We start from the raw sequence: 27219 nt of genomic DNA, 5'->3' as shown, positions 1-27219 counted from the left end.
GTGAGCCTGGGCCCAGGCCTCCTATTTACAGAGGTGCAAGGAGGGGAAGGGGCTGCTCCAGGTTCTCGTGGCAAGTCAAGCCCCCAGACCGCTGGTGCCAGCTTCATCTCTATAGCAGGGCGTGTGGGTGCTGTGCCCACTGTGCTCAGCCAGCCTCTGTCTTCCTCAGGCTACATACGTGCTGCTGGCCCTGGCGTGGGTGTTTGTGCCCATCTATGTCTCCTCGGAGGTGAGTCTGCTCCTGGGGACTCAGGGCAGCCTCACCCGGGTCTGGGCCGTGGTCTGAGTTGGTGGAGGTGATGGGGACCCGCTGGCTTCACTCACAAGTTGGGGAACTCTGAGAGCTGGATTTGTTACTAGTTCAATTAACATTCCTATCAACCTACAAAGGCAGGTCTGCTGGGACATCAGCCCAGGTACCTTCTCTGCTGGTTGCCACTGTCCTTGCATGCTCCATCTACCTAGGCACACAGGCTGCACGCCTGGGTGGCATACCTGGGCTGCACATGTTGGTGGCACACCTGAGCAACACTTGACTCTTCCCACTCCTTTGGTCCCAGCCGAGCTGTCACTAGTGCAGTGGATCCACTTCCTGGATCTCTCCATCTGTCCCCTGCTCTGGCCCTCACAGCGACCTTCCACATCCAGCCTCAACATGGCTCACCTGGATTTGCCACAACAGCTTCCAAACTTGTTCCTCTGTCCCCAGCCACAGCCCCTCCAATCCATTCCTCATATCAGCCCTGAAGAGCCAATGTAAGCTGCCACTCCCCTGCCTAAAACCTTCAGGATATGGTCAGAACCCTTAACCTGAAATTCACGGTCCAGTGTGGGGCTGGGCCTTGCCTGTGAGGAGCTCCGTGCCCTGCATGCACGGTGTGGTCTTGGAGGGTGCTTAGCCCCTGCCCCGTGTCTGCCTCAGATCGTCACCATGCCTGAATACATCCAGAAGCGCTTTGGAGGCCAGCGGATACGCATGTACCTGTCTGTCCTGTCCCTGCTGCTGTCTGTCTTCACCAAGATATCGGTAAGCTCCCCACCCCCACCTTCCGGCCAGCATTGCCTGGAAACGTCCTGCTCTGGGAGGCCCCTGAAACAGACTTGATATTCTCTCATCCATCTCTGCTGTGGAAACTGAGGCCCAGAGAGGGACAATGTCTTGCTCAGGGTCACACAGTGAGTTTGTGAGAGCTGGTCCGGGGGGCCCCCAGAATGTAAGTTCAGCACTTGCATAGTTGGGGGCAGATCATAAGTCCTGTGACTGCTGTTTCACTTCAGGTGCTAGATATGGGAGCATCAGGGGGTTTCTCTGTATCAGGGGTTGGTGGTGGGGGTCCCAGGTCCATCTCCCATCTTCCCTCGGCCCCGCTCCGAGGTGAGCCAGGACTGCCCACTAGGCGGTGTTGAGAGCCTGCAGTCTGGGCGGTCCAGAGGCTGCATGGAGCCCACCTCCTGCCTCTCACCAGTGACTGGTCACTGCAGGATAAACTGGAGACAACAGGAGAGCAGCACTGTCTTGGCATTGGGGCTCCCCTGCAGTGGGCATCTCCAGGCCTGTACCCCTTGGGGCTGAACCTGTTCCCGCTGGAAGGTTAAGAGCAGAAAGCACACCAGAATGTCAGCCAGGACTCGCTGATGGCTTGTCTTGCCCAAGCCCCTGATTTTAGAGATAGGGAAACCGAGGCCCAGGGAAGGGACTTCTCCCAAGGAAACTGGTGCCAAGCTTACCGGTGACTTCATGGCAATGCCAGGCCTTCTGGTTCTTACTCCCAAGCCTGTGGGCACTGAGCTTTTGGCCCCTGGGGCCATCCAGCCTCCTGCTCCAGCTTCTGACAGGGCTCTGGATGCAGGGGAACCTGGGCCTGAGTCCTGGGCTGGCTGGCTTCTGGCTGAGTGACCCTGGACTGGACCCTGAGCCTCGTTACTGAGTGTGGAGGACGAGTGCTGTGCCTGCCTTTCATGGCTTCTGTGGCGGGTGAGGAGGGCTGGTATACCTTGTCGGGCGGGACGTGCTCAGCGAGGCCCGGCTTTCTCCTCACGTCAGCTCCGGGACTAGGAAAACCCAGAGATGCCATCAATTCCACGGAGGGCTTGGAGGCTTAGAGGCAGGGCTCTCTGGAAACGAGGCCCTGGGAGAGTGACTGCTCCGCAGTGGCCTGGCGTCCACCCCAAGCCCTCACTGAGCCCCGACTGGGGGTCTGACCCGGCATCTGACCTGCCCCTCTCCCCACCTTGGGCGTGGGAACAGTGGCTGGCGGCTCCTCTGCAGACCCTGGGAGCTTTGACTGGGCCTCCACATGTGCTGTGCGCCCACAGGACGACTCCAGGGGGCCCCAGAGCATCTTGTTCCTCTGAGCAGGTTTCTGGGGGGACTTAGCAAGGAAGCATCACACCACCTTCCATTCTAGATGCTCTCAGAGTATCATCAGAGGTTTTCTTTCTTGGGGTTTCCCCTCAGAGACCACAGGGACCTGGCTGCGTGCTGCTCTTGAGTCCAGTTCAGAATTCCCCACTCGTGCTCTTCCTCCCTCGCGTACACTTCCTAGCCCCCCTGTACCAGCCACCCCCTGACACCACAGACACAGAAGTAAATAAGACTCGGTCTCTGCCCTCCAGGGGGTGGCACTACACAGGGAGGACACGTGTGGACCTCAGAAGCGGAGGTGGCATTTAAGGTTGGGCTTTAATGGAGAAGGGGACACAGACATGGGAGTGGGGAACAAATGCCAAGGAGAGAGGTGGGGCAGTGCAGGATGTGTGTGGGGGTGGTCGGCTCAGGAGGCCTAGACTGCAGGCGTCTCTAAGTCAGACACTTTTGGGCACCAGATAGGAAGCTGTGAGGAGGAGCTGGGAGCGAGGTGAGAGGGAGCGGGGAGGCCTGAGGCAAACCGGGGACTGTGCCCTGGCATTCATGCAGAACAGACCTGTGTGCCACGCTGGTTCTCACTCGGGCTGCAGTGAGGGACGAGGCTACCCAATGGCACTGGGGCTGTAAGCAGGGCAGTGACACTGGCAGGTTTCTCTTAGTGCCTCAGGCACTTCCCAGAGAATGGACTGGGAGGGAGAGAGGGGAGGGGAAGGAAGGCCCCCCTGGGGTCTGGTGAGGCCAAGCCTGGGCCTGGGGGTTCTCGTATCCCCAGGTTTGTTGTGTTGATACTCTGTGGTAGGGTTTATGTCTCACACTCAGAGCAAGCTAAAGTGGGTGGCTTGGCTGGCCCTTCCAGAATGGTGGAGGGTGACGCGGGAGGGCCTTTGGAGGCTACCGTGTCCTGCAACCCCAGTTTGTACATGAGACTATTGAGACCTAGAGAGCGGGCATCACTTGCTCAAAGTCATGATGAATCAGGCAGAAATCAGTTAGAACCCGGGCCTCTGCCTCCCAGGTCAGGGGCCTGACCCTTGCCCTGCTGTGCTGAAGCAGCTGGGATGTGACAATTCCACCTCCCTTGTGTGGTGGGGGCGACTCCGTTTACCCACCTATAAAATGGGGAGCAACCCACCAATGTCAGGGCTGGGGCTTCCACACCAATGCTGGGCTGCCTGGATGAAGAGAGAGAGAGAGAGAGAGTACTAATTGCTGGGCTGGGTTTGGGAGGGACTAGGGCGTCCTGGCGGATGACCCCGGGCTGAAGCTGTTTGCAGTGCATGTACCCAGCCAGCCCCACAGGCCCTGACCTCACTGGGCTGAGCCCCAGGAATACCTCATGTGTCTGCACTTCCAAGACCCAGCCCAGCTGCAGCCTGTCCGGACACAGACCACAGGGCCCACCTGCTGCCATCCCTCAGGTGGGGACACTGGTCCGCAGAGAGAACATGTGTTGGCAGGGTACAGACATCACCACACTGACCCTCACATGGGGTGGGAGGAAACCAAGGTCCAGCTCCGTCATTGTGTGGCTCTGGGCTAGTCCAACCTCTGGAAAACAGAGAGACCTGGCATGACAATCCAGGCCGCTCGGAGTAAAGGCCAGTCGTGGTGCACTTGCTGTGGCCTCTGCCTGGAACCTTCTTCCCTTGGACATCCACACACTTCACTCCCTGACCTCTCTCAGGTCCTTCAAATCTCACCTCTTCAACGGGGCTGGCCCCGCGCCAGCAGGCCCACACCCCTTACCTGCTCTCTCTTTCTCATACAGGTGCTATCTCGCAGAAGCTAATAGTTACTTGGAGTGTCTATTGTCTGTCTCCCCCATTTTGTCTCTTGTTCACTGAGGTAGCTCCAGTCCTATCTCATGGGACTGAACGAGATAATATATACCAGCTAATTTTTTGTAAAGGGCCAGATAGTAAATATCTGTACGTTTGCAGGGCACGTGCAAACTACAGTTCACCCTTGAACAACATGGGTTTGAAATGCACAGCTCCACTTATATGTGGATGTTTTTCAACATATATACAGCTGGCCTCTGTATCCCTGGGTGTTGCATCCACAGTTGGAGGTCCAGGGATGTAGAGGCCGACTGTACACATTGTTCTTGTGCCATTTTATACAGGGGACTTGAGCGTCAGTGGATTTTGGTGTCCACAGGGGTCCTGAAATGAGTCCCCTGCAGATACAGAGGGACTGTAGTTAAATCTTTGGGGAATCAGAAGTTACACTTGGATCGCTGACTGTGGGGGGTCAGAACCCTTAACCCCCATGTTGTTCAAGGGTCAGCTTTATTCAAGTTTGCTGCTGGAGTGTGGAAGAATATAGCAGTGCACGTTACTGGATTTGGTCTGGGGGTCTAGTGTGCCAGGGCCTGATATATAATGTGCCTGTGTACTGAGCGCGTGTAGTGTTCCAGGCTCTGATATATAATGTGCCTGTGTACTGAGCACGTGCAGTGTGCCAGGTCCTGATATATAATGTGCCTGTGTACTGAGCGCGTGCAGTGTGCCAGGCCCTGATATACAACGTGCCTGTGTACTGAGCATGTGCAGTATGCCAGGCCCTGATATATAATGTGCCTGTGTACTGAGCGCGTGCAGTGTGCCAGGCCCTGATATATAACGTGACTGTGTACGGAGCGCGTGTAGTGTGCCAGGGCCTGAGAGAACGCAGATGAGGAACATATTTCTTGCTCACAAGGAGCTTATGTTCCAGTCAGATAAGTAAACAGCCCAGTGCAATCACAAATTATAGAAGTGTGATGAAGGCAGCAAACGCAGGGCTGTAATCTCGAGACAGCAGGCATGCGGACCAGGCCTGCATTGGAGAGAGAGGTCTGGAATGAAAGTGCAGGGCTTGCTGTGGTGGGAGGAAACTGGTGGGGCTGCAGCAAGTGGAGCCAGGAGCTCCCGGAGAGGGTGAGGGATGACAGGAGGGCCGCCAGAGGGCACAGGGCCTCTGGGCTGGCAGGTGGATTTTATTGTGCGTGCAGTGGAGGTGCAGAGACCGCTGACTTTCCTTGGAACAAGCCAGTGCTGGAGGGCAGGTGAGGGGCTTCCAAAGGGATGGGCCCAGGGTGGGGACAGCGGGGGTGGGGGGAGGAGTATTTTGAAAAGAGAATCAACAGCAGTGGCTGGTGGGTCTGGTGCCGAGAGTGTGACAAAGGCAAGAATTTTCTGGAACCCCAAAGGGACAGTGATGGCCTTATGGAGAGGGACAAAGTTTGGGAGCAGGGGACACTAGGATGATTTATAGGGGAAATCACATGGTTAACTTGTGGTAAATTTCAGTGCAGGGACCACCCCACCCACAAAGGGAGGGGAAAGGGGGTTTGTGTCAGAAGGTGGCCAGTGCAGGGGCAGGGCAAGCACCGGGGAAGGTGTGGCACATGCTGCCGGGGAACCTGCGACTCAGCAGGTCAGCCCGGCCTTCAAGCGAGCTCAGCGAGGCAGCCCCTCTCACGCGTTCTCAGCCTCGCTGCCTCCCGGTGCTGGGCCTACGGTTTTTGCAAGCTCCATGAGATACTGGCAGGATGGGGTCTGCTCTCTCTGGGGACCTGGTGGCTCAGGCCCCAGCGTTAACCCAGCGGGAAGCCTGTGGCCTTGGGCCCCACGTGCTGACTGCAGGGCTTTGGGCTGTTTCACTTCGCAGTGGTGCCTCTCTGTGGGGGGGACTAGATCATGACACCCACCTCTAGGACGTCCACGCAGTGATGAGACACTGCGAATAGAGCTCAGGGCAGCATGTGTGGGTTACCAAGCACCCCAGTGGGGAGCTTCCTAGGGGAAGGGGACTTGGAGGTGGCAGGGTTTCCGAGTATGAGATGGACAGAAGTCAGAGCATGGGGACAGCCTGGGCCTCACGTACGGAGAAGAAGGCACCGGAGGTGGTAGGACAGTTGGTGAGGAATGGGTTCAGGGTCTGACCCTGCACATCAGCCTGCAAGCAGTGGGGAGCCACAGCAGGTGTCTGAGTGAGGGTGGGTCAGTGGCTCCAGCCCAACAAGGCCCCAGCTCGCCTGGTACCCTTGAGACTCGGTTCCCTGCTACGGTCCTTTTGATTTTCTTCATAGGGTTTGGCCACCATGGACAAGTTCTTCCAGCGTGGCCTCTCCATCTGTGCCCCAGGGGAGTTAGATTAGCCTCTGCAGCTACTCCTGGGCCACCAGGGAGACACAGAGGAAAGTTGGCTCCCTCAGAGGTGTCATGTCCCCTCTCCTGCTGGCAAGGTGTCTGCAGAGGCCAGAAGGGATGGAGGGGGCTGAGTGCTCCTGCCACGGGCACATGTGCCTGCGTTCTTTCCACAGCCACTCCCCCATTTTACAGATCAGGGCCACTGAGGCTCAGGGGGTGAAGTGACCCGCTCAAGGCCACCTGGCTGGGACACAGTCCACCAGGGACACAGGTCCAGGTCCTGGAGGCTCTGGATTTAGGGCTCTTAGCTTCTGCCAGGCTACAGCTTTCCTGGGCCCACAGGAGACAGAGCTCAGTCTGCAGAAGGAGAGGTCAGATCAGACCTGGTGATGGACCAGGTACCCCAAATTGCTTATCCGGGGACTCCCTTGTACCTGCAGGCAACTGCACACTTGCCGCTGCACCTCTAGCGGCAGCAGTGAGCCTTCACTGGGCGCTGTGTAGGATCCCAGAGCGAACATGGCCACTAGCGCCCCACCTCCACACCTTTGCCTGTGCTGTTCCTGCCGGCTGGCAGACTCCTCAGCACTCTTTGGTGCCTACTACCATGGAAGAGGGAAGGAAAACTGTCCGAGGAGTCGAGGGGTGAGGGGGCAGGGCACCTGGGGAGACTGAGTCTGGAAGATGAGGTACCGAGACTGGCTGAGCCGAGGCGGGAGGCAGCAAAGTGCTGGGTGTGGAATGGAGGCCAATCTGGTGGGACCAGTCAATTGTGCTCACAGGGAGGTGTGGCCAGAGCCTGAAGGTCAGGCACACAGACCAAGGCTGTGCCTGTTTCTGCTCTGTCTCATGGTGGCTGGAGGCAGACGTTTCCCCCCGCCCCCCCACCACCACACACGGTGCAGGAGCCAGGGACCAAAGTGAGGGGCCACTGTTCTCCTGAAAGCACCTTGTCAGTCTCCACACTGGCTGGGCTCCTCTCCAGAAGGTGAAGAAGGGTCCTGGAGGGAGGGGTGCAGGAACATGGGCTCTGGGGGGCTCAGTTTCTGCCTGGGCTTTGCGTCCCTGAAGCCTGGGGAGCAGGGGGTCCACAGCCTCGTTCCGAGCAGTGCTGGGTGGCTCCCGATTGGGCCATGTCCTGGGGTAGCTGGAAGGGGCTGGTGCCTCCTGGCAGACTGGCCCCATAGCATGCCCAGCCTTCTCAGGAACCTCTTGGCCCCAGAGGCTGTATTTTGGGTTATCTTTCCTCTACTGAACCAGCACAAATGGCAGGCTTGGAAACTTGGGGGGTGGCGCTCCGGGCTCAGCGCCCAGATCCTGCAGGGTGGGGTCCTGCCCTCCTGCTCGCTGGGTATCCACTTCGTAGTGAGGGAGGGCCTGGTCCAACACTCATCCTGGGGCTGATTGTTGCCCGTCATGCGTCCTGGGACAGCAGGGGCTGTGTCTAGTCCAGCCCGAGGACCAGCCTCAGCTTAACACAAGGTCCTGGCTTCAGTTCCAACCTCACGGGTGGGGTGGGGGGGCAGTAAGCAAGACTGACCCTCTGTTCCCCCAGCTCGCCCCTGGCACATGCCTGGTCTCTTCTCTGAGACCACCTGCCCAAAGGGGAGCAGAGTACAGGAGGTGGACCCAGGCAGACTGGACCTGGAGACCGAGATGGGTGCACCTGTTTTCTGAGTCCCCTTAGTCTTTGTGGGCCTCCTCCAGGAAGCCATCCTGGACTCCTCCTCATCAAGGACCCCCTGGGAGCCGAGGGGACAGGGCTCTGCCTATCACATCCCAGGCAGAGACCAGATTTAATAACAGCGCTGCTCCCTGGTGGGCATTGGCCTTAGGACTTTATTAACAATAGCCACGTCCCCTGCACACAGCCCATCCATAGCCAGGACGTCCTCCCACCCTCATCCAGTCCCTGGTGTGTGTGTGTGGAGGGGGTCTCCCCATCTTCATCCACTCAGTGAGTGGTGGAGTCGGGGGCTCACTCATGCTCTGGTCCTGCGGTACCGGGGGCCTCAGCTGGACTCCTTTCCCCTCCCAGATTGACCTGTATGCAGGGGCTCTCTTTGTGCACATCTGTCTGGGCTGGAACTTCTACCTCTCCACCATCCTCATGCTCGTCATCACAGCCCTGTACACCATCGCAGGTACGGCGCCTGGGCAGGGTTGGCTGGGGGTCCCGGGGAGAGCGGGCCTGACCACTGGACTGGGCATTGGTGCAGCTGGGTGGTCATGTGCTGCAATCTGACCGGCGAGGGGTGTGAGCAGGAGGCAGAGGGCCACCTCCTCCCACAGCCTGGGACATCGCCAGTGTAGTCAGGGATCGGCAGTTTGGCTCTGCGGGCCCAGCGGCATCATCCCACAGCTCACCCCCCTGTGACAGGGCAGGGACCCGGATGTGAACAGCCGGCCCTCCCTGGAGCTCTGGTGTTGCTTCGCTGGCCCTCCTCCCTCCAGCTTCTTGACTTCCTCCCACAGGAGGCCTGGCCGCCGTGATCTACACAGATGCCTTGCAAACGCTCATCATGGTGGTGGGGGCTGTCATCTTGACTGTCAAAGGTGAGGGCTGGGGCTGCAGCGGGGGCCGGGGAGGGCTGGAGGTCACGCCAGGAGGCAATCAGCCCCCTGCTGGCCTTCCCTGGGTGATGGATGGAGGCTGCCTGCCCCTCTCCTGCCCACATTGCTCAGCTGTGTTTCTGTCACCAGCTCCTGGCCGGCTGGGTCTGGTTGGGAGCTGACTCAGGAACACAGGGCTGGCTGCACCCACCTGGCTCAGGGCTTGAGGGTGAGGTGAGGCCCAAGGCGGGTGTTCAGACACACAATTAGGAGACTACAAAACTGCCTGCGTGTCTGCACCAGTTTAGAATAATGTACAAGATCCCAAGCAGTGCTGCTACGGCTGCTGCACAAAGCCAGGGAGGAGCGCAGGGGATTTAGATCTGTGAGGCTGGTCTGGGAACAGGCAGGAAGCTCAGAGGTCTGTCTCAAGAGGTGGTGAACTCCCTGTCCCTGGAGGTATGCAAGCAGAGCCAGGAGGATCCTACAGAGGGTGAACAGAGGCTTTAAAGTTTCTTCCAGACTCAGACTGTAGGATCCTGGGGCCCAGCCATTTCTGACCCTTGTGTGGTGTCTGTACTTTGCTCTGAGCACTTGCCCCAGCCTGGCCTGCAATGATGCTGGAGGCCCAGAGTCTGCGCAGCAGGCGTTCTGCTTGGGAAAGGCAGGAGAGCAGGGCCTGGGCTGAGACTAGGGTTTTCCTGTGTCCAGGTTTCTGTGTATCTGCCCCCTCTCAGATCAGGAGCCTGTGTCCCTGGAACCACTGCAAGGAAGGGACTCAGGCAGCCAGGCCCACTCTGGATGGTGGGGAGTGACTGCAGACCCAGCAAAAGCCACAGATGGGCCAGGGCTTGGCCACACAGGGCCACCCCAAAGTGGACAGGAACAGTAAGGGGGTGAACAAGGTCCAGGCTTGAGAGGAATGACCCCTGGCTTGAGCCCCAGCTGGCTGGCCGGGTAGCAGTGGTGGTGCCTCTGCCCCTCCTGGGACCTGTTTCCCTTCTCAGGTGGCATCACCCCCAGCCATTCTCAGCTCTGCCTAAATCACGTCCTTTAGAAACCCCTGGGTCAGGATGTTAACACTTTAGACTCCTTGGCAGGTCCTCAAATGCCAAAACAATGTATACTTCTGCTTCCTTAAACCGACAGTTTGGAGCGTGGCAGAGAACCCCTTGCCTGAGGCCAACCAGCATCCAGAGGCCAACAGGACACGGGGCTTCCCACGTGCAAAATGCTCATTTAATAGTATTATTTTAAATACAAATAAAATAGTCATTTGAATTCACCTTTTAAAAATACCCTCTACCCTCCATACCTTTCCAGACACTGGGAAAGCAGAAGTGGGAAAAAGTCAAGTTTGACGCATCAGGTAGTTCCTTGTGAGATAAGGGCAGTTGGGGCCGGGGGTCAGGGCCACCAGCCACCAACCAGTCCCTGTCCTGCCCCAACCCTACAGCTTTCAACCAGATCGGCGGGTATGAGCAGCTGGCGGCAGCCTATGCAAGGGCCATCCCATCCAGGACTGTCCCCAACACAAGCTGCCACCTGCCACGTGCAGACGCCATGCACATGTTCCGAGACCCCTACACAGGGGATCTCCCGTGGACTGGAATGACCTTTGGTCTGACCATCATGGCCACCTGGTACTGGTGCACCGACCAGGTGAGTGTCCGCATCGTTGCCCACACCACCTGCCTGCCTTCCAGGGTGGGCTCTGGAGGGTCTTGGTGGCCCATCTGCCAATCCCTGGCGTGGCCCCACGAACACCTGCACGGTGAGTCTGGGCGAGGGCAGAGGCCGCAGACGGGCTGGCTCCAGGCCCGGGGACACGGTGCTAGGGATCCTTGCGGTCCCGGGGGGCCTGGACCCTCCGTTTAGAATCAGATGAGGCCCACTGGCCGTCGCCCGTCTTGTCCTGCAGGAGCTTTGACTGGGACAGTTTGGAGAACGGTATTCCAAAAGGAGATAGATGTGCCTCGGTGGCCTTGCTGTCGGTCTGGGGTCTGGTGTTTTGGGCCAGCCTTGGACTCCCAGGATCTGGCAGCGGGCGGGGCACAAGGCCACCCTTGGCCTGCCAGTGATGGGGGCCCGCTTTCCTGGTAGAGCTCTGGGCGCCCTCGGCAATGGGGCAGCACTGCGGGGGTCTTGGGGTCTTCACCAGCTGAGCGAAGCCATCTTTACCCTTGGTTCCCGAGGGCCGGACTCCATGATGGTGGAACTGCTGGTCCTGGGAGAGAGAGAGCAGACAGAGTGAGATCCCGAGGAGCGTTTCCCTCCCTTTCCACAGGATTCTCACCGGGACGTTTCAGCCACCGCTCCTGGGTTTGCTCCCTGTCCCTGCCACTCACTAGCTGGGGGTCTTAGACGAGTTTGTTTTGCTACTCGTGTGGCATATGGAAATAATCCTGCCTTTGGCGGTTGCGATAAGGCAAGTTCCCGCTCTTCCTCAATGCCCCCGTTTCAGCCTCCTCCATCTGGAAACGGGGCTGGACAGGGCTGTCAGAGGCAGAGCCTCAATCTGGGCCCCGAGTTCTGGTGAGTGCAGGGGGTGAGTCTTCCTCTGGAGTCTGACTCCAGTCCTGTCTGAGCTGTGAATGTACCAGGTAACATCAGACAGCCACCTCCCCTCTCTGGGCAGAAGCAGATAATGCCCCCCGTCCTGCTCGCCGTGGAAGGCTGTGGGCAGTTTCAGGTAGCACTCAGGTGGGAAAAGCCCTCGTGAAGCAGCAGAGCCTCAGTGGACACAGGCCTGACAAGTGTCCTTGCCTCTGGACCCGTGCCCCTGATGGCCCCACCGAGGAAGTGAGGCAGCCAGGCACTAGGGCCAGCCCAGCCCAGCAAGTCACTGTGGGGTGAATGGGGACAGCCTCCCCTGTGTGTGGGGCAGGCTCCGCACCTCCATTCACACCAAGCGAGGCCCATGGGCAGGACTGGGCTCTGCACCCAGTGACCTCCCAATGGGGCCACGGCTGCCTACCCAGCGAGGGGAGTGCTCAGAGGGCTCCCCTTCTCCTGAGCAGTAGGTGCTCGGTGTGCATTTGACGAAAGACCCTCCCTGGGCTTTGACAGTGGGAAGTGATCCAAGTTGGGAGGCTTCAGAAAGCCTGAGAGGTTGGGCCTCAGTTTCCCCATTTGTAACACGGTGCCCCGAGATTCCCACATGGGCCGCGCCTCACACGTGGGCCTCCAGAGAACATGTGATTTCATAGCCCAGCTCCCCCCGGAGAAGGCTGAGGGCAAGCCTGGGTGGGCAAAGGGCTGGTTGAATGGCTGGCTGTGGAAGGTGTGCTGGGAGTCCCGGAACTGCCCTGCTGGCCCAGCCCACACACCTTCAGCCTGGGCACCGCTGTTTCCTCCCCACTCAGCACAGGCCTGGCCTGGCACTGGCATCTATGGGTGGGATATCATTCAGGAGATTTTCCCATGAAGACCAAGTGAGTCAGCACACTGGGCGTGGCCTCAAGGTCAGGGCTGAATGGCTAGCAGGGCTGCACATGATGCGTGTGGAGAGGAGGCAGCACACTGTTGATCCCGAGGTGGTCCAGAGGACCACCGGCATTGGTGGCCTACAGCCTGGCCTCGGCCATGCATCCCCGTCCTCCCCTCACCCAGGCAGGGGGAATGGGGCCTTGATCCACAGCACCCACAGGCAGGGCCGCTGCACTGGCTCCCGCCTGCCTGGTCCTTCTGGGCCTGCTCTGCTGTGACCCTCACTGGCAACTGGGGGCTCTGGAGGGGACTCGACTGAGCCCCAGGCCAGGGCGCCTCTCCAAGATGCCCAGTCTGGTCAGCACCGGGGCAGCTGTGTGTGCTGGGACCATGGGTGCTTCTCCTTTTCTCCTTTAGATTTGACTGTTTCCTAGCTCGTGCATAGGTGACACCTGTGATCAGAAACAAACAAAAGCAATGAAACAGGAGGCCTGATGGGTCCCGAGCCTCACTGCACCTGTAGAACAGGGCGGCAGCACTGGTCCTGCCTGCCTCCCCGGGCTGGCCACTGAGCACAGGATGAGATAATAGAATACAATGTGCAGGGTTTTAGGGAAATGCTTCTCTTCTGTCATGAAGAGTGGCCCCGGATCTTGTAATCACAGGACATCAGAGGGGAAGGTTCTAGAGAACCATGTCTAACCCCTCATTGTCCAGATAGGGAAACTGAGGCCCAAAGCGAGGCAAGGACTTGTCCCGAGTCATCAGAAGCTGGTGGAGACACAGGACTGAACTCAGCTTGTCCCACATACCCAGCGCTACCACCCCCGGCACCCTCTAATGCATGTGTCACCAAGGGCCAAGCCTTAGAGGGAAATGCTGGGGGCTATCCATGAAGCTAGCATGTTTGGGACATAGTTACGATCACAGATAATTCCTACTTCTGAATTGCTGGTAGTGATTTAAACTGCAGAACAGCAAAGGGAAAACACTTATATTTAAAAGTTATAGATCACACAACGCTGTGAACATACTAAAAGCCACTGAGACGTGCACCTCGTGTGGTTGAATCATAGGTGGATTATACCTTGGTAAAGCTGTTTTTAAAAAAATTTGTTGTTAAAAAAAAAAAAAGTTTGTTGTTAAAGTAGCATCATAATGTCGGAGTTTGGAGGGTTCCCAGATGCCACCAGCTCCCTCTCCCCCTCCCTACCCCTCCCATTCTGCAGACCTGGAAACAGAGGTCCAGGTAGGATCTGCCTAAGGCCGCCAGAGGGTCCCTCAGGCAATTCTAGCACCCCTCCACTACTGAACTGTACGCGTCCCCAAACCCCAGGTCTGAAAGCGCCCGACCTCTGCCAGTGACAAAACACAGCGGGTGCTAGTGTCTCCTCCTGGCACATGGACGAGCATGCCAGCCATCCACCCTTGTGAGGGCGCACAAGATGGGAGGGGTCCTCCTGATATTGTCCCACCCAGGGTCTCCTTCCAGTTGCCTGATGCCGGGCTGGGCAGCACACTTTCCCTATTCAACAGATGGGGAGACCAAGTCCCCAGAACGAGATACCTTGGCGCCAGTTGCTTGGCCAATCGGGGTGAGCTCTGCTTCTTGGGGAACCATTAGGTGTCACGCTCAGGCCGCGGTTGTCTTGGTGGGTCTGGCACTAGTGGGACAGCATCGCGTCTCCTGCCACACCCTAAGGCGCACAGGGAGCCATCCTGCCACAGGTGCCCCTGAGGAGGTGGGACTCACTCCCTTCTCGGGCCCCCAGGTCATCGTGCAGCGGTCGCTGTCTGCGAGGGACCTGAACCACGCCAAGGCGGGCTCCGTCCTGGCCAGTTACCTCAAGATGCTGCCCATGGGCCTGATCGTCATGCCGGGCATGATCAGCCGCGCACTGTTTCCAGGTAGGACAGGGGCGGGCTGGGCCGAGGCTGCAAAGGTCACCGGGAGGCGCCAAGGAGGAATGGGAGCCATTTCTTGGCTTGGTGGAGAGGGAAGGACAGTGGTCCCCAGGACCAAGTCAAAGTGACTGACATGGAGGTGACTTGGCAGAAGGCCCAGACAAGGACCAGTTACTGCTGTGTGGCCTTGGGAGTGTAAACGAACATCTCTGTGCCACTGCTGTTTCCTCGTCTGAAAACTAGGCGTCAGCTTCCCACAGCACCATGTGTCTGAAACCTCTGGGTGTGTTACGTGCATTTTCATTCAGCTCCCAGTAGCTGGCACAGATTGCCTTTAGGGCACACTGGGGCCGACGGCCTCTAGCACAGTCAGCGACCACCTGCCACATGTGTGGGTGGCCCTGGGTGCTCCCCACCCACGTCCCACTCCCCGGTCATCAGTTTCCCTATCTGTAACAGGAGAGGAAAGACCCCAGCAGAGGGCTGCTCTGGGCTCACAGGCCCTTGGTGCCCAGGGCCCCCGACCCACCTGTGCCTCCGTGTCCGTGGAGCGCAAGGCCTGCGTCCTCCTCAGAGTGCCCGCCTTTTCTCTGTCCCGACCCTGAGCCCACGGTGAGCCACAGAAGGGTCCACCAAAGGTCCCGCGGGTCGTGTGTGGGGCACTCAGCCTTCGGCGGGGGGGCCGAGTCTGCCCGTTGGCCGCCTGTTCTGAGTGGCGCCTCCGGGGGTCTGAGCGCTCCCTCACCTCGAAATACTCATCTGACACGGAAGAGGAGGCCACTGATGGCTGCCGGGGACCAGGGCCGAGGCCAGAGCTGCCCGAGAGGCTGTCCTGGTCACTGAGGGTCACATAGTCGTCGTCGTCTTCCTCCTCGTCCCCATCTAGCCCGTTGGGGGTCACCGACCGCCTGCCATCAGGGTCATCCTGGGTCATAGACCTCTGTCGCGGGGGTGAGGCGTGGCCTGCCTCGGGGGTCCTGGGCACCTCGTGGTCTGCCCCGTTCTGGGGCACCGCCTCTTTTGGGCTTTCCGGGGCCCAGCCAACACCACTGCCATCCTGGGCAAGCACGTCTGCCACGGGGACTGTCCGGGGCTTGGGCACGGGAGGCTGTGACTCACGGTCCTCCTGGGGGAGGCCATTCCTGGCGGGGACCCCGCCCTGGGGGGCGCTGGGCTCTGGGGTGCGGATGCCATCCTGGCTAGGCTTCCAGAGCTGGGCGCCATTCTGGGATGTGTCTCGGATCTTGATGCGGTTTATCTGGCTGGGCTGGGGGTTCCAGATATTGGGGTCGATGATGTTGATGTAGCCCAGGATGTCGCTGCCCGGCTCTGGGTCTGGCTCCACCCACGTGGGCAGGTATTCGAACATGTTGGCCCGCTCCAGGTTCAGCAGCCCCGGGTGAATGGGCAGGGCCGGCTCAGGGCCGTCTACTGGTTGCTCGGCCAGAGCCGGGCTCCGCAGCCCCGGGGGCTTCCCCACCTCCTGCTTCTCAGAGGAGATCTTAGCAATCTCCTCAGCACTCTTAGCCTTGACCAGCGCATACTTGGGGTTGACGAGCTTCTTGGCCACGGTGCCCGAGGGCACCAGCGGGACCACAGAGGGCAGCACGATGGGCTCTGGCTCAGGCTCCTTCTCCATGGAGATGCCTTTGAGGCTGACGCCATGTGACATGAGGTACAGCTCCTGGAACTGCCGGTCAAATGTCTCCACCACCTGGCCGGACAGCACTGAGATCACGTTCCGATCCGTCCTCGCAGCCGACCATGTGAAGCTGCAACAAAGGGGAAGGGGCTGCCTGGTGAGGCCTGCAGGGCCTGCCTTCTCCCTCAGGCCCGGGTCCCCCTGCAGTGGGCATCCGAGCGAGCCACTGTATACCCCACAGGCTGCTGTTCCTCAGACTATGGCTAAGGGACCCTGCATGGGATTGAGAAGGGAGCGGGGACAGAGGACAGGGCATAAGCCTCGGGCCAGACCTGAGTCTGGGACCTCAGGCACGTCACTGACACCAAGCCCTGTCCCACCTGTGTGAGACAGCACAGAGCCGCGTCCCTATGGGGTAACAGCATCCCATGAGGCCACTCAGAAGGCCCAGAGCAGCCCTGGACACCTGGTGTCGTTGTCACCACCAACATCCCACATGGCCGTGGGCAGCACCCCCCCACCCCCGGCTGCCCCTGCATGGTGGGGGGCTCACAGAGATGGGCCACAGCTGTCCTTATCCTGCCCTTATCCCTGAGGGTGGCATTCAGAGTGACCACCTTGGGAGCCTGGGAAGACACGGCCTGGATGGTCCACACCCCATGTCTAGGCTGGAACAACAGTCTCACAGACAAAAGCCCTCCTCTGCCTGCTTTTGGAGAAAGGTGGGTGGCGTGCGGGCGTGCCCCAGCCCCGCTCACACCTCAGCAGTTTTGGGACCAATGAACCGGAATAACCAGGGTGTCATAAGACAGTATTAAGTGCAGAAACCAGCTGGGAACTGGAGCCGCCTCTTCCCCCTGCTCCCAGAAAGCTGGGGAGTCACCTGTAGGAGCCACAGATGGCCCGGTCTCCATCCACGAACATGAACTTCTGGGCCAGGGTGCCCTTGAACTTGGTGGACGACCTCGTGAAGAACTCTGTTCCCCCGCTGCTCCGCACCCTGAGATTCTGTGTTGGGGGACAGGAGAGAGAATTACAGGACCATAGCACTGAGCAATAGGGCAGAGTGGGTCTGGGTGAGCGTTCCAGACGCAGGAACACGAAGGCCTACTGACAAGAGAAGCCATGTGTTGAAGACATACAAAGACCTGGAAGGAGGACAGAGCCTGCAGAGCCTGCAGAGCGGCCCGGCTGGATGCTGACGGCACAGTCTTATCTGCTTAAGGGCCTAACTGGGCCCTAGGGGCCGCGAGAGCCACAGGAGGATTCAGAGCAGGGAGTCGTGGAGTTGGAGGTGAATCTCAAGAGGCTGGCATCCAAAGGGAGGACGCACGAAATGAATGAGGAGCTGGAGGCAGGGGACAGGGAGGAGGCTGTTGTGGGTGGGGGGGGCTGAGCCAGGGCAGGGGCAACAGGGAGAACGGGCTAGGCCTGCAAGAGCCGGAGCCTGCGCTGTACTCCTGCCCATGCCCCCCCGGGCCCCCCTACTCAGCGGGCCCAGGACAATATCCTCAGAGGTTGAGGGGTGGGCCCCCATGGATCCCCCCGTGGCTGTGGGGTGAACAAGTGTGTTATTGTTGGGCCTAGCCCAGAAGGCAGATAAGCCTCTGCTCCCAGGACCAGCTCCCCCTGGCCCCCAGGCGCCTGTCTGCACACAGCCAGCTCAGCAGGAAGCTGGCCACAGCCCAGGACAATTAGTGCTCGTGACTTTGTACCCAACACAAAGCACGCTCAGGGACCAGAAGTCAGAGCAAAGATCCTGGAGGCGGTACAAGGCCCTCCCTTGTCACCTGTACCCAACCATAGCCGAGCTCTGCGGCTCATGTGGGCTCCTGGCCCAGCCCTGTGTGCTGGGTCCATGGGCGCCCCCTCGGCCTGGAAGAATAGCCACCAGTCTTAATCCCCTCAGCAGTGTCTGCTCCCACCCACCTCAAACCTTGTCCTGAGACGAGGGGCTCCTACGTGTCAGTGACTCAGCACCAAATTTGCTGTGTGACTCGAAGCAAGTCTCTGGCCCTCTCTGGGCCTTAGTTTCCCTGTCTGCACGCTGGAGCTGGCCTTGAAACTAAGGTCCATTACCCCTAGGGCTCAACAGCAGGCGGGGCCTTGTGGCAACTGCCACGCCCCCCACCCTCCCACCTCATGTGAGCTCCAGGCCTGTTTTCCTGGGTGGGCCCCACCCCATGGGGCCTGGCCCCGATGAGGTAATGTCTCAGGAGTCAGGGCTCGGGTAAGCAGTGGAGGCTTCCACAAAGCCACATTGTCTCTGAGTCCCACGCCACCCCTGGCAGAGGGCACAGCAGATAGGGGAAGGACTCCTAGGCTGGCCCAAATGGGGTGCCCTGGCGAATCCTTGGACCCTGTGGAACCCCCGTTTCTTCACACCTGAGAGGGGACTGTGATGAGAGGATGTCGGGAGGATGGCAGGCAGCATGTCACCAGCTCCGAAGGTGGCTTCTGCCCCAAGCGTGTATGGGGCAGGGTGGGGTGGACTAAGGGCTGGGGTAAAACTAGCATTCTGCCCCCCGCCCAAGCCTCCTGGGCTCATGCAGACATGCCTTGACCGTGTGCTAAGCCCACTGGCGCCCAGGCCTGGGCTGGGGGGAGGCAGAGAGGACAAGCCCAGGCTTCCCTGGGGCAGGGTGGGTCCGGGGCATTGTCGAGCGCCGGATAAACATGGCTCCAGTCCTGGCGCCAAATGACGCCGGCTTGGCCTCCACACCTCAGTTTTCTCATCTGTGAAATGAGCCTCCCTCTCCTTATGCTTCAGGGCTGCTGTGAGGACTGAATGAAGCCATGGTGCACACAGGTGGGGGCCAGAAGTTGCCTGGCGCTTAGTAGGTGCTCCATAAATGCAAAGCGACAAAGTGGGCTGTGACTGCGCGTACTAGGAGTGATCCCTTCTGTGGGGGCGGGGACAGGTGAGGGAACAGAAAATATCTGGCACGCTGTGGACTCAGGCTCAGGGAGGCCAGGACTGTCAGCGTACGTGACGGCCAAGTGGGCTTAGAGGGGAGGAGTGACTTGCTCACAGTCCCCCAGTGGGTGAGGTCCAGCCCCTGTGACCGAGGACAACCTTTCAGCTGTACTATGGAGGCTCTTTTGGGGCCTGCTGGCATCTCCTGGGCCCAAGGAAGCGTGGGGAGGCCCAGAGATGCATGCTGACCAGGCCAGGCCGGTGACAGCAAGATCAGGCCATTATGCAGAGCACATGGGGGGTGCCTGGGAGCCCATGTGAAGGACCTATTTCACTCTGTAATGGGGAGGGGAGCCAACGCTCACCCTGGCCTCCACACCAAGCTGTTGTGAAGCTTTGTGAACACACCTTTGTGAACCACTTTTGGGGACAGCAGACGGGGTAGAGCTGAGCCAGCCCAGCTCCAAGACCTTGACGGAGGGACTCCTGGCTCTTCCCCTAGGCTGGCCTTGGCAATGCTGACATCCTGGGCAAGGTGATTCTCTGCTGTGGGGCTCTCCTGTGCACTGTAGGAAGTTCAACAACATCCCTGGCCTCTAACCACCAGATGCCAGTCGGGACCCTTAAAAACGTCTCTGGACACCACCAAATGTCCCAAGCCAGGCAACCTTCCCTGGCTGAGAAGCACTGCTCCAAGGCTTGATCCATTACTGACTCAGGCCGGGGTCAGAGAAGCAAGGAGGGGAGGGGAGGAAGCCCCGCGCACCAGAAAGGGCTGCTGGGACCCGAGCTGCAGGCCAAGTCCTCCCATCCCCACCAAGCACCTTCCCATGGCTACCCTGGCCGGGATTCCTTTGTTCATCAGAAATGGGTCCGGCCTTTGCCCAGGTGGCTGCTGGTTTTTCCAGTTTGGCTGCACAAAGCCGATTACCTTTTCAGATCAGCCAAGCATCCCACAGCTTCCATCCTGACCTAAGCTATGAGCCTCAGGCCCAGCCTGGCTTCCACTGGCTCTGGGGCATCCCCTTGGCACCCAGTCTCACCCCCAAATGTGGCCTGGTCACATGGCCTGGCCCTGGGTCCTGGTGGGGGAAGAGCCTCTTGGGTGAGATAGGTGAGTCTTCTTCTTAAAGCCTATTCCCCATCTGTAATATGAGGCCATCATTCCCACATTCTCCGTCTGATGGGCCGTCAGGAGCCAGCTGAGCCGGCAGACCAGGGTGCTCAAGGGCAGGTGGGAACCTCACACCTGGGGAGGTGCTGGTATATGTTCTTCTACCTCAGCTGGAAACCAGGAGAGGGGTTGGCCCAAGCAATAGAGCAGCTGTTTCCAGAATGTGTTGGTAAGAGCACAAAGCTTGGGAGGCTGGGGAGGTGCTGCCTGGAGCGGGGGGGGCATGAAGGTGGGTCCCAGCCAGACCACAGCTCAAAGGGAAAGGGAAGCCCCTTGGCACTCAGAGCAGAGCTGGGGTCTCATGGGAGGAGCCATACCTGTCCCCAGCCAAAGACAGGATAGGAAGGGAGTGTCCTGCCCCCACATGGCCTCCTTTACTCATCACAGCAGCCCTGTCAAATAAATGATATTCCCATTTTTCAGACAGGAAGACTGAGGCCCAGAAAGATTCAGTGTCTGTGTCCAAAGTTACAGTGCAGGTGGCACAGCTGGAGATCAGGCCTGGTTCCTAGCACTGCACCCAGACTGGCACCCGACACTGCCATGGTCACCATGTGCAACCTGTACCCTGGGCCCGTGGGATAAGAAGGCAGGTCGTAGCAGAGCTGGGCAGGGGCGGCAGAGGGCAAGCCCAGGATTACTGGCAAAGGAAGTGCTCCCGAGACAGGTTCGGGCCTAGCCGGCTCTCGGGCAGGGAAGTGGGCTGTGTGGGCAGGCCCTTGACAAGGTGACACTTGGCCAGGGCTGGGCCCACAGGAGCCCCTGGCCAGCTGCCCAGGCTGTAGAGGGGACGGGCTCAGGTGAGAATGAGGAGACCAGCATCACACATTCTTTCCCATGAAGGGAAAGAGGCTGGCTCTTGGGCACATCCCCCTGCAGACCCTGCCACCTTCCCCAGTGCAGGGAGGTGGGTAGTGGAGCAGGCTGGGCCAGGGACGCCCAGTGCAAGCTGCCTGTGCCCTCAGCTATAGCGTAATTTTCAAGCTGAAGGCAGGGGGTGGGGGGAGGAAGCCTCACACCCACACCCCGGCCCTAGCCCAGGGCCTGGGGATTATAATTTCTTGTTATTGGCAGCACCTGTGTAACTCCCCTTAGCTCATGGAGCACTTTTACAACCACTGTCTCCTCTAATTTCATCCTCAAACAACTCTATGAGGCATCATTATGGGCATGAGGCACTGGAGGCTAGAGAGGCAGGGCCACGCGCCCAAGTCCCCTCGCAGCTGCATGGTGGGTGCCGCCTCAGCCAGGGACACTGGGCACCAAGGGTCTGTGCCCTCCTTGTCCATGCTGATTGGCTTTTAGGTTCAGCCCCTGCTTGGTGGAATGGCTCTGGGCACGTCACAGCCTCGGCCAGGCCTCAGTTTCCCCGTCTGTCCTGTGGGAGCCTAGTCTCGATGGCCTCAAGGCCCCTTCTGGCTCAGGCATCCCAGGCTCCCACAAAGCTGTGGGCTGCAGCGGGTCCCAAGGCCCCCACCTGCACTGGGGAGCAGAGGGCAGGGTGGGTGGGTGGGAGGCGCAGGGCCAACCTCACCGGGAGGGATCGCGCAGCCTCTGGGCTGCGTTCCCAGCCCAACTCCGCCTGCCTCTGACTTCTGGGAGCTCCAAACACTCCAAGGAGACTTGCGTTTGGGGTTTCCCTACTGAGAAGAGGCCTGGGGCAGCGACCCCAGGTTCAGGTCCCCACTCAGCAGACATACGTCCTCCTGCCTGAGCATTCCACACACTGGGAATGGCAGGGGCCTGAGGGAGGTGACATGTGTAAAGCCCCCACTGGGCGTGTGGCAGGGGCACATGGGAGTGGGCCTACAGGGCCTCTTCCCAAACATGGGGAAGGGGCTGGACAGAGAGCCCTGAGCTTCTCTGATCTGCTGCCCACAGCCTGAGGCCTCTCAGCCACCTTTACCGCGCTCTGGACCTCTCTGGTATGAGCTGTCTGCCCCGGGAGTTGATCCTCAGTGCTAATTACACAGTGGGCAGTACAGTGGGGAGCGTGGGGCTTGGGGGTCAGGCCACCAAGGAGACCACATTAAAATGTCCCAACAGCCAGAGACTCGCTGCCTGGAGAGCTCACAACCACTTGAAAGGGCTCAGTTGAGATGGGGTCACTCTTGACAAATGCTGATAAATTACAGGCGTGGGAGCCCAGCCATTTGTTAACCAGCCTGGCATCTCCCTTTCTCTTGGGACTGTGCTCAGATGACAGGCCTAAAGCCCAAGGAATTCTGACCTCTCATGGGCTGTGCTCAGCCAGACGGCTTTGGTGCTGGCTCCTACTCCCCTTCTCTTTAACTTTCTAGCCATGAGTGACACCTGGGCAAGTGCCTCTATTTCCTCATCTGTAAAATGGGAACAGTTGGGCTGTCCCGAGTAAATAAGTTAACCATGTAAAGTGCCTAGGACAGGCCTGGCACATGTCCAACGTTGTAAAAGTATTAGCTGCCATGATGCATACTGATCTGTATTCTCTGGGGGAACTGCTGCACACAGTGGGTGCTAAGCAACGGCAGGGGGGAAGGAGGCTAACCTCTACTGCCAAGCAAGGTATGAAACGCCAGCGTCTGTGCAGAAGAGGCCAGCCACACTGGCCCACATGCCCATCTCTCAGACCAGTGAGATCCTGGAGCCCAGAGAGGGGAGGTGATGTGCTCAAGGACACACAGCAAGCAGTGTGCTGAGAACCCAGGCCCATCATGATCCCCTCTCCTCTGCTCCACAGTGTCCCCGCTGGAAGGCTCTTTCTACTCTGCTCTCATTCCTCAAATCCATTTCAACTCTGCAGCCATCACCGAAGCCCTCCCTGGGAGCTTCCTTTGTCAGAGCCAGATACTAAAACCTGGGGGTGGATGCATAAAGACAGATTTTGGCTTAAACCTAAGAAAGAACTTCCTGGGAGTCAGAGTTCTCCAGATAAGACATAAGCGGCTGGAGTCAGGACAGTGAGCATGCTGTCACTGGAGGTGTGCAAGCAAAGACAGGTAACCAGTGCGGCATGTGACGTAGCACCGTGTGTAGGCTAACACCTAGACAGCAGGCCCTTAATCAATGTTTATCGTATCTCTGACTGTTGGAGGTAGTTACTGTCCTGTCCCTCAGGTCATTTAAGCAGAGGCCAGGTGACTACCTGGCAGAGGCTCCAGGATTATTGAACTCTGTGTGCCTGGCACAGGGCTCCATCCCTAGAAGGCAGGTGCGGACGTGTTTGTGGACCTTAGAGAGGACGAGTTGGTCATTCATGAGCAGCTTGCTCACCTTCAGGTGTCCTGGGTGCATGCGGGCCCGCTCACACATGTGAAGGAAGTACTTGACGTTACTCTCGTCCACAATGATATACACGGCCACCTTCCTCTTGAAGCCGGCGTCTAGCAGGTCCTTGAAGATGTCCACATCGGTGAACATGTCCATGACCACGGCTATCACCTGGGAGCAGAAGAGAGACCGGGGCTGTCAGGCAGCGCGGCAGTGGGGCCGGGTGCCTCGCAGGACGCCCAGGCCTCCCACACCCCCCATCCTCCATGGGTGCCACTCCAGCCCTGCTCCCCGCAGCCTCAAGACTGGCGGCCTCTCTGGCTCCGAAGTTCTAGGCTCCGTATTCCACATTCAGGACATGAGAGTCTCACTCGGTGGCAGACTGGACTCTGGCCGCAGGGAGCGGAGGGGAAGCACATCCAACGTGCCTGCTGTTTCCCTAACACAAGAAAACCCAGGCCAGTAACCTGGCAGGTGAGGAGTGTAGAGGGAAGAGTGAGAAAGCTGCACCAGGAGTCTGGGAGGAGCTGGCTCGCAAAGGTCTTGGAGTCAGGAAGGGTCTAGGTCCTGAGAGTCTCCTTCCCTGCAGGTGTCAGAGTCAGCTCAAGGGTCCTGTTCTAGTTTGTTCCTGGTTTGCATTCCTGAGCCAGGGCAGGTCCCCGCCCTCCGTGTGCTACCCCAGGGTGCTGAGATGAACCAGATGTGTCAACAGCTGGGGGCAGGGCAGCAGCTGGCGTGGTCACTTGCTAGGGTCGCGGTGTGGACTTCGACAGCCTCCCTCACCGACCAAACCAGCACATGTGCTCTTCCTGTCACCTGAAGACCTCTGCCCACAATAGCTGACCTCTACCCAACAGGACCTGGCTCAGGGCAGGGCCCCAGAAGTCAAGGTGCACCTACCCCAGTGCCACGCCTGACCTGAGGAGGGGAGAGGCGCAGAAAAAGGACAAGGCAGCGTGGACGAGCCCGCCGGTCTTGGGAGAGGTCAGCAGGCGCTTGGGCCTTAGTGGGGCCCACCAGGCGCTGGCCTTCAGTCCCTCTCATCCCTGCCCTCTAGGCAGCAAAGGAGAGCACATCAGACCAGGGCCCAACAGTGCAGCTCAGACAGATGTCCAGCCCCTCCCCCCCCCCCAAGGCCGGCAACACGGCTCCCTCCCGGGTCTGAGAACCTCCTGGAGAAGCCTTACAGAGAGGCGGGGAATGTGCTCTGGGCCACCCAGTGAGCGGGTGACACTCAGGCTAGAGCCTACCCAGGCCCATCAGGCAGCTGAGCTCACCCCCGGCCCCGGCATGAGGGTGGCCTGGCCGGCTCCTCTCCCTGGGATCCGTGGACACAGGGCAACAGGGGGGCAGCCTGGTGCCTGCTGGCGATGAGTCTGCACATTCCAGTGAGCGCACCCGGCTGGCGGCCCCTGCAGCCATCTAAGCTCCTCTGGGGCCTCAGGCCCCTGCCCTGCCACTGACATGACCTTTGTGTGACCCTGAGCAAGATACCGAGCTTCTCTCAATATGAGAAAGGGCCCAGCTTTCTCATTGGCACAACGGGTGCAGTGGAGCCGTGGGACCCAGACCGGGCTCCCTGACGGTTGAGGCCTAGGGTTCTCTCCATCTCTGGGAGACAACCGCTCTGTCTTTGAGTCTGCAGGGCTGTTCCAGGTGCGGCAGAGGGAGCGGTACAGCCCATGCAGGGGCTGGGACCAGCAAGGGGATGCAGGTATCAGCATCAGATGAGGCAGTCCTTTCTGACCCAATGTCAGGGAGGGGTCTGCAGAGGGAGTGAACGCCCCATCCCAGGAGATGTTTAAGGAAAGGCCAGATTACTTGGCAAGGGGGTGGTGAGAGGACAGATGACACACAATGTCAGAGCTGAGTGGATTCATACGGCCTCGACTAGACCAGTCGAGGATGACTTGACCCTGGGGTGGGTGGGGTGGCAGCAGGGACTTCCTCGCCTGGGACCCCACAGCCCCAAAGCCACTCCAGCCCTAGAATCCCCTTGGATAAGCGGCTCCTGCAGGCTAAGAGCCTCACGTGCCACCCTGGGAAGGGTGCAGGCAACACGCTTCTCCTTGGGGCAGCCACCACCCCTCATCCTTTTGCTCCCCTGCCGTACTGGTCAGGCCTGGTTCCAGGTTCTGCCTCCTGTGGCAGATGGGAACTTGCCCCGGGCCTGGGGGATGTGTCCCAGCAAGACCCACTCCACATGCATCCTTCCCCACGTCACCCTCAGGCAGGCAGGATGCCTGGTCCAGGGACCATCTGCTGTCGGGCGGGATCTGTTGGGGCCTGCTCCCCATGGGGGATCCCTCATGGGGTCCGGGGCTGACCACTGGCTCTATCCAGGCATTGACGTGCTGGAGCTGGTCAAATGAGGACTTGTAACAGGTACCAGCTAAAGCTAGGGAAGGGAAGGGAAGGGGATGCGTGGCACCCCAGGGCGGCCCTCCACAGCTTGTTCAGTTACAGCCCCAAAGGCTTCCTAGAGGCCCCTTGAGTCCTGCAAACCCTTCCCCATTTTGTACATGGGAAAGCTGGGGCCAGAAACTCAAGAACCCTGGGTCCCACACCCCCACCTGGAGCACCTTCTGCCCAAGATAGTACAAGCCAGCTTTAGTACAAGATAGTACAGCCTTACACTGCATGAGGGTTTGTAACAACCCCAACAACCTCTATCTGTTCAGTTTTCACTGAACAGGTGGCAGTTATTCCCATGTTACAGGTGAGGAAACTGAGGCACAGAGGGGTTCACTCCCTTGCGGCCCAGCTCACCTGTGACACTGTGAGCTCATCAAGGGCAGAGCCTCGGCCTGGGCCCAGCATGAGGCCTGGCCTGAGGAGGGCCTCAGGGAGCTGTTGCCAGCCGAGAATGGGACCAAATGGCTTGGACTACAGGAATGAGGGCAGCGGGTCCTCAACCCTCGATTTGCCATCTGCCAGTGGGGTGTCAGCCTGGCTCACTCCTGTGGTCTGTGCAGCTCACACATTCATGGCTTGAGTGCAAAGCTGCTGGCTCCGCCTAGAGGAAAACACCAGCCACTTCCTGTGGGCCCAGTCTACACGTACCCCACAGGGGTCTTAAGGCCAAGCCCAAGGCTGTGGAAAAGACAGAGGGGAGGCTGGACTCTGGAGACTGCCCCTGCCCTGATGTGTGTTAGGAGACCACACGGGACACGAGGCAGGTGCCATGGGTCCCAGCTCTGAAGCTCTGTCCTTGTGACCACAGGAACTGGCTGTGTCCATATGAGCACTGGACCAGCTCCTGGTTCCTATGGGGTGGGGACGGCAGGCAAGTGTGTGTCCCGTACTCTAGGCCTGGCACTGCCAGGGAGCTGATGAGGCAGCACCGGCCCCACAGCCCAGAGCCTGCACAGATGGCACAGGACAGTTCCAAGGGAAGGAGGGAGCCTGGTGCTCCCCACATCTTACTGACAGGAAAGCTCCCTCAAAGATGCAGCCACAGGAGTGGGAGGGGCCAAACACCATGACAACCGTCCTGGTTCCCAGCCCCAAAGAGCAGCAGGGTGGGGTCTGGATGATGCCTGGGGGTGTGTGGGAAGATGGCCATGCCAGGGCTGGAGTGGAGGGGGACACCGGCAGGGACTGGCATTGGCACTGGGCTTAAGTACACCTCGCTGTACCCACGTTTCTCGGGTGTGCTACAGGCGCAAGCTCCCAAAGCGCGCCCCTATGGGAGCTCCCACACCTCCCTTTCCCTGGCTGTACTCTTCCCCCTCCAACAGATCTGCATCCTGCCTCCTACTGGGTCCCCATGCCCCGCCTCTCTCCATGTGGCTAGCACTGCTCTCAGGCCTCCTTTAATCCCCCCACCAATCTCATGGAGGTTTC

The 27219-nt window shown here is 59.3% G+C and overlaps 2 protein-coding genes across 4 annotated transcripts in view; one reads left to right on the top strand and one right to left on the bottom strand.

Moving 5' to 3' along the window:
* The window catches only part of SLC5A10 (solute carrier family 5 member 10), a 60903-nt gene that overhangs the window by 5786 nt on the left and 27898 nt on the right, over positions 1-27219 (top strand). For both annotated transcript variants that reach the window (XM_074320882.1, XM_019753759.2), the window contains exons 4-9: positions 170-229; positions 923-1027; positions 8543-8648; positions 8980-9060; positions 10514-10719; positions 14259-14394. In XM_074320882.1, the coding sequence (XP_074176983.1) occupies positions 170-229; positions 923-1027; positions 8543-8648; positions 8980-9060; positions 10514-10719; positions 14259-14394 (694 nt within the window). The remainder of the gene's footprint in view (positions 1-169; positions 230-922; positions 1028-8542; positions 8649-8979; positions 9061-10513; positions 10720-14258; positions 14395-27219) is intronic.
* The window catches only part of FAM83G (family with sequence similarity 83 member G), a 29985-nt gene continuing 13040 nt past the window's right edge, over positions 10275-27219 (bottom strand). Inside the window, exons 3-6 of one of the 2 annotated variants that reach the window (XM_074320880.1) lie at positions 23377-23544; positions 16917-17041; positions 15137-16163; positions 10275-11284 (exon numbers count right to left, since the gene is read on the bottom strand). In XM_074320880.1, coding sequence (XP_074176981.1) covers positions 10892-11284; positions 15137-16163; positions 16917-17041; positions 23377-23544 — 1713 coding nt within the window. In that variant the 3' untranslated portion in view covers positions 10275-10891. Of the gene's footprint in view, positions 11285-14920; positions 16164-16916; positions 17042-23376; positions 23545-27219 lie in introns of both variants that reach the window. The other variant, XM_074320879.1, reaches the window with a different exon arrangement.

Source organism: Rhinolophus sinicus, linkage group LG15 (assembly GCF_036562045.2).
Source record: "Rhinolophus sinicus isolate RSC01 linkage group LG15, ASM3656204v1, whole genome shotgun sequence".
Lineage (NCBI taxonomy): Eukaryota > Metazoa > Chordata > Mammalia > Chiroptera > Rhinolophidae > Rhinolophus > Rhinolophus sinicus.
Note: the sequence above shows the minus strand (reverse complement) of the source record. Positions and strands in the feature narration are given on the sequence as shown.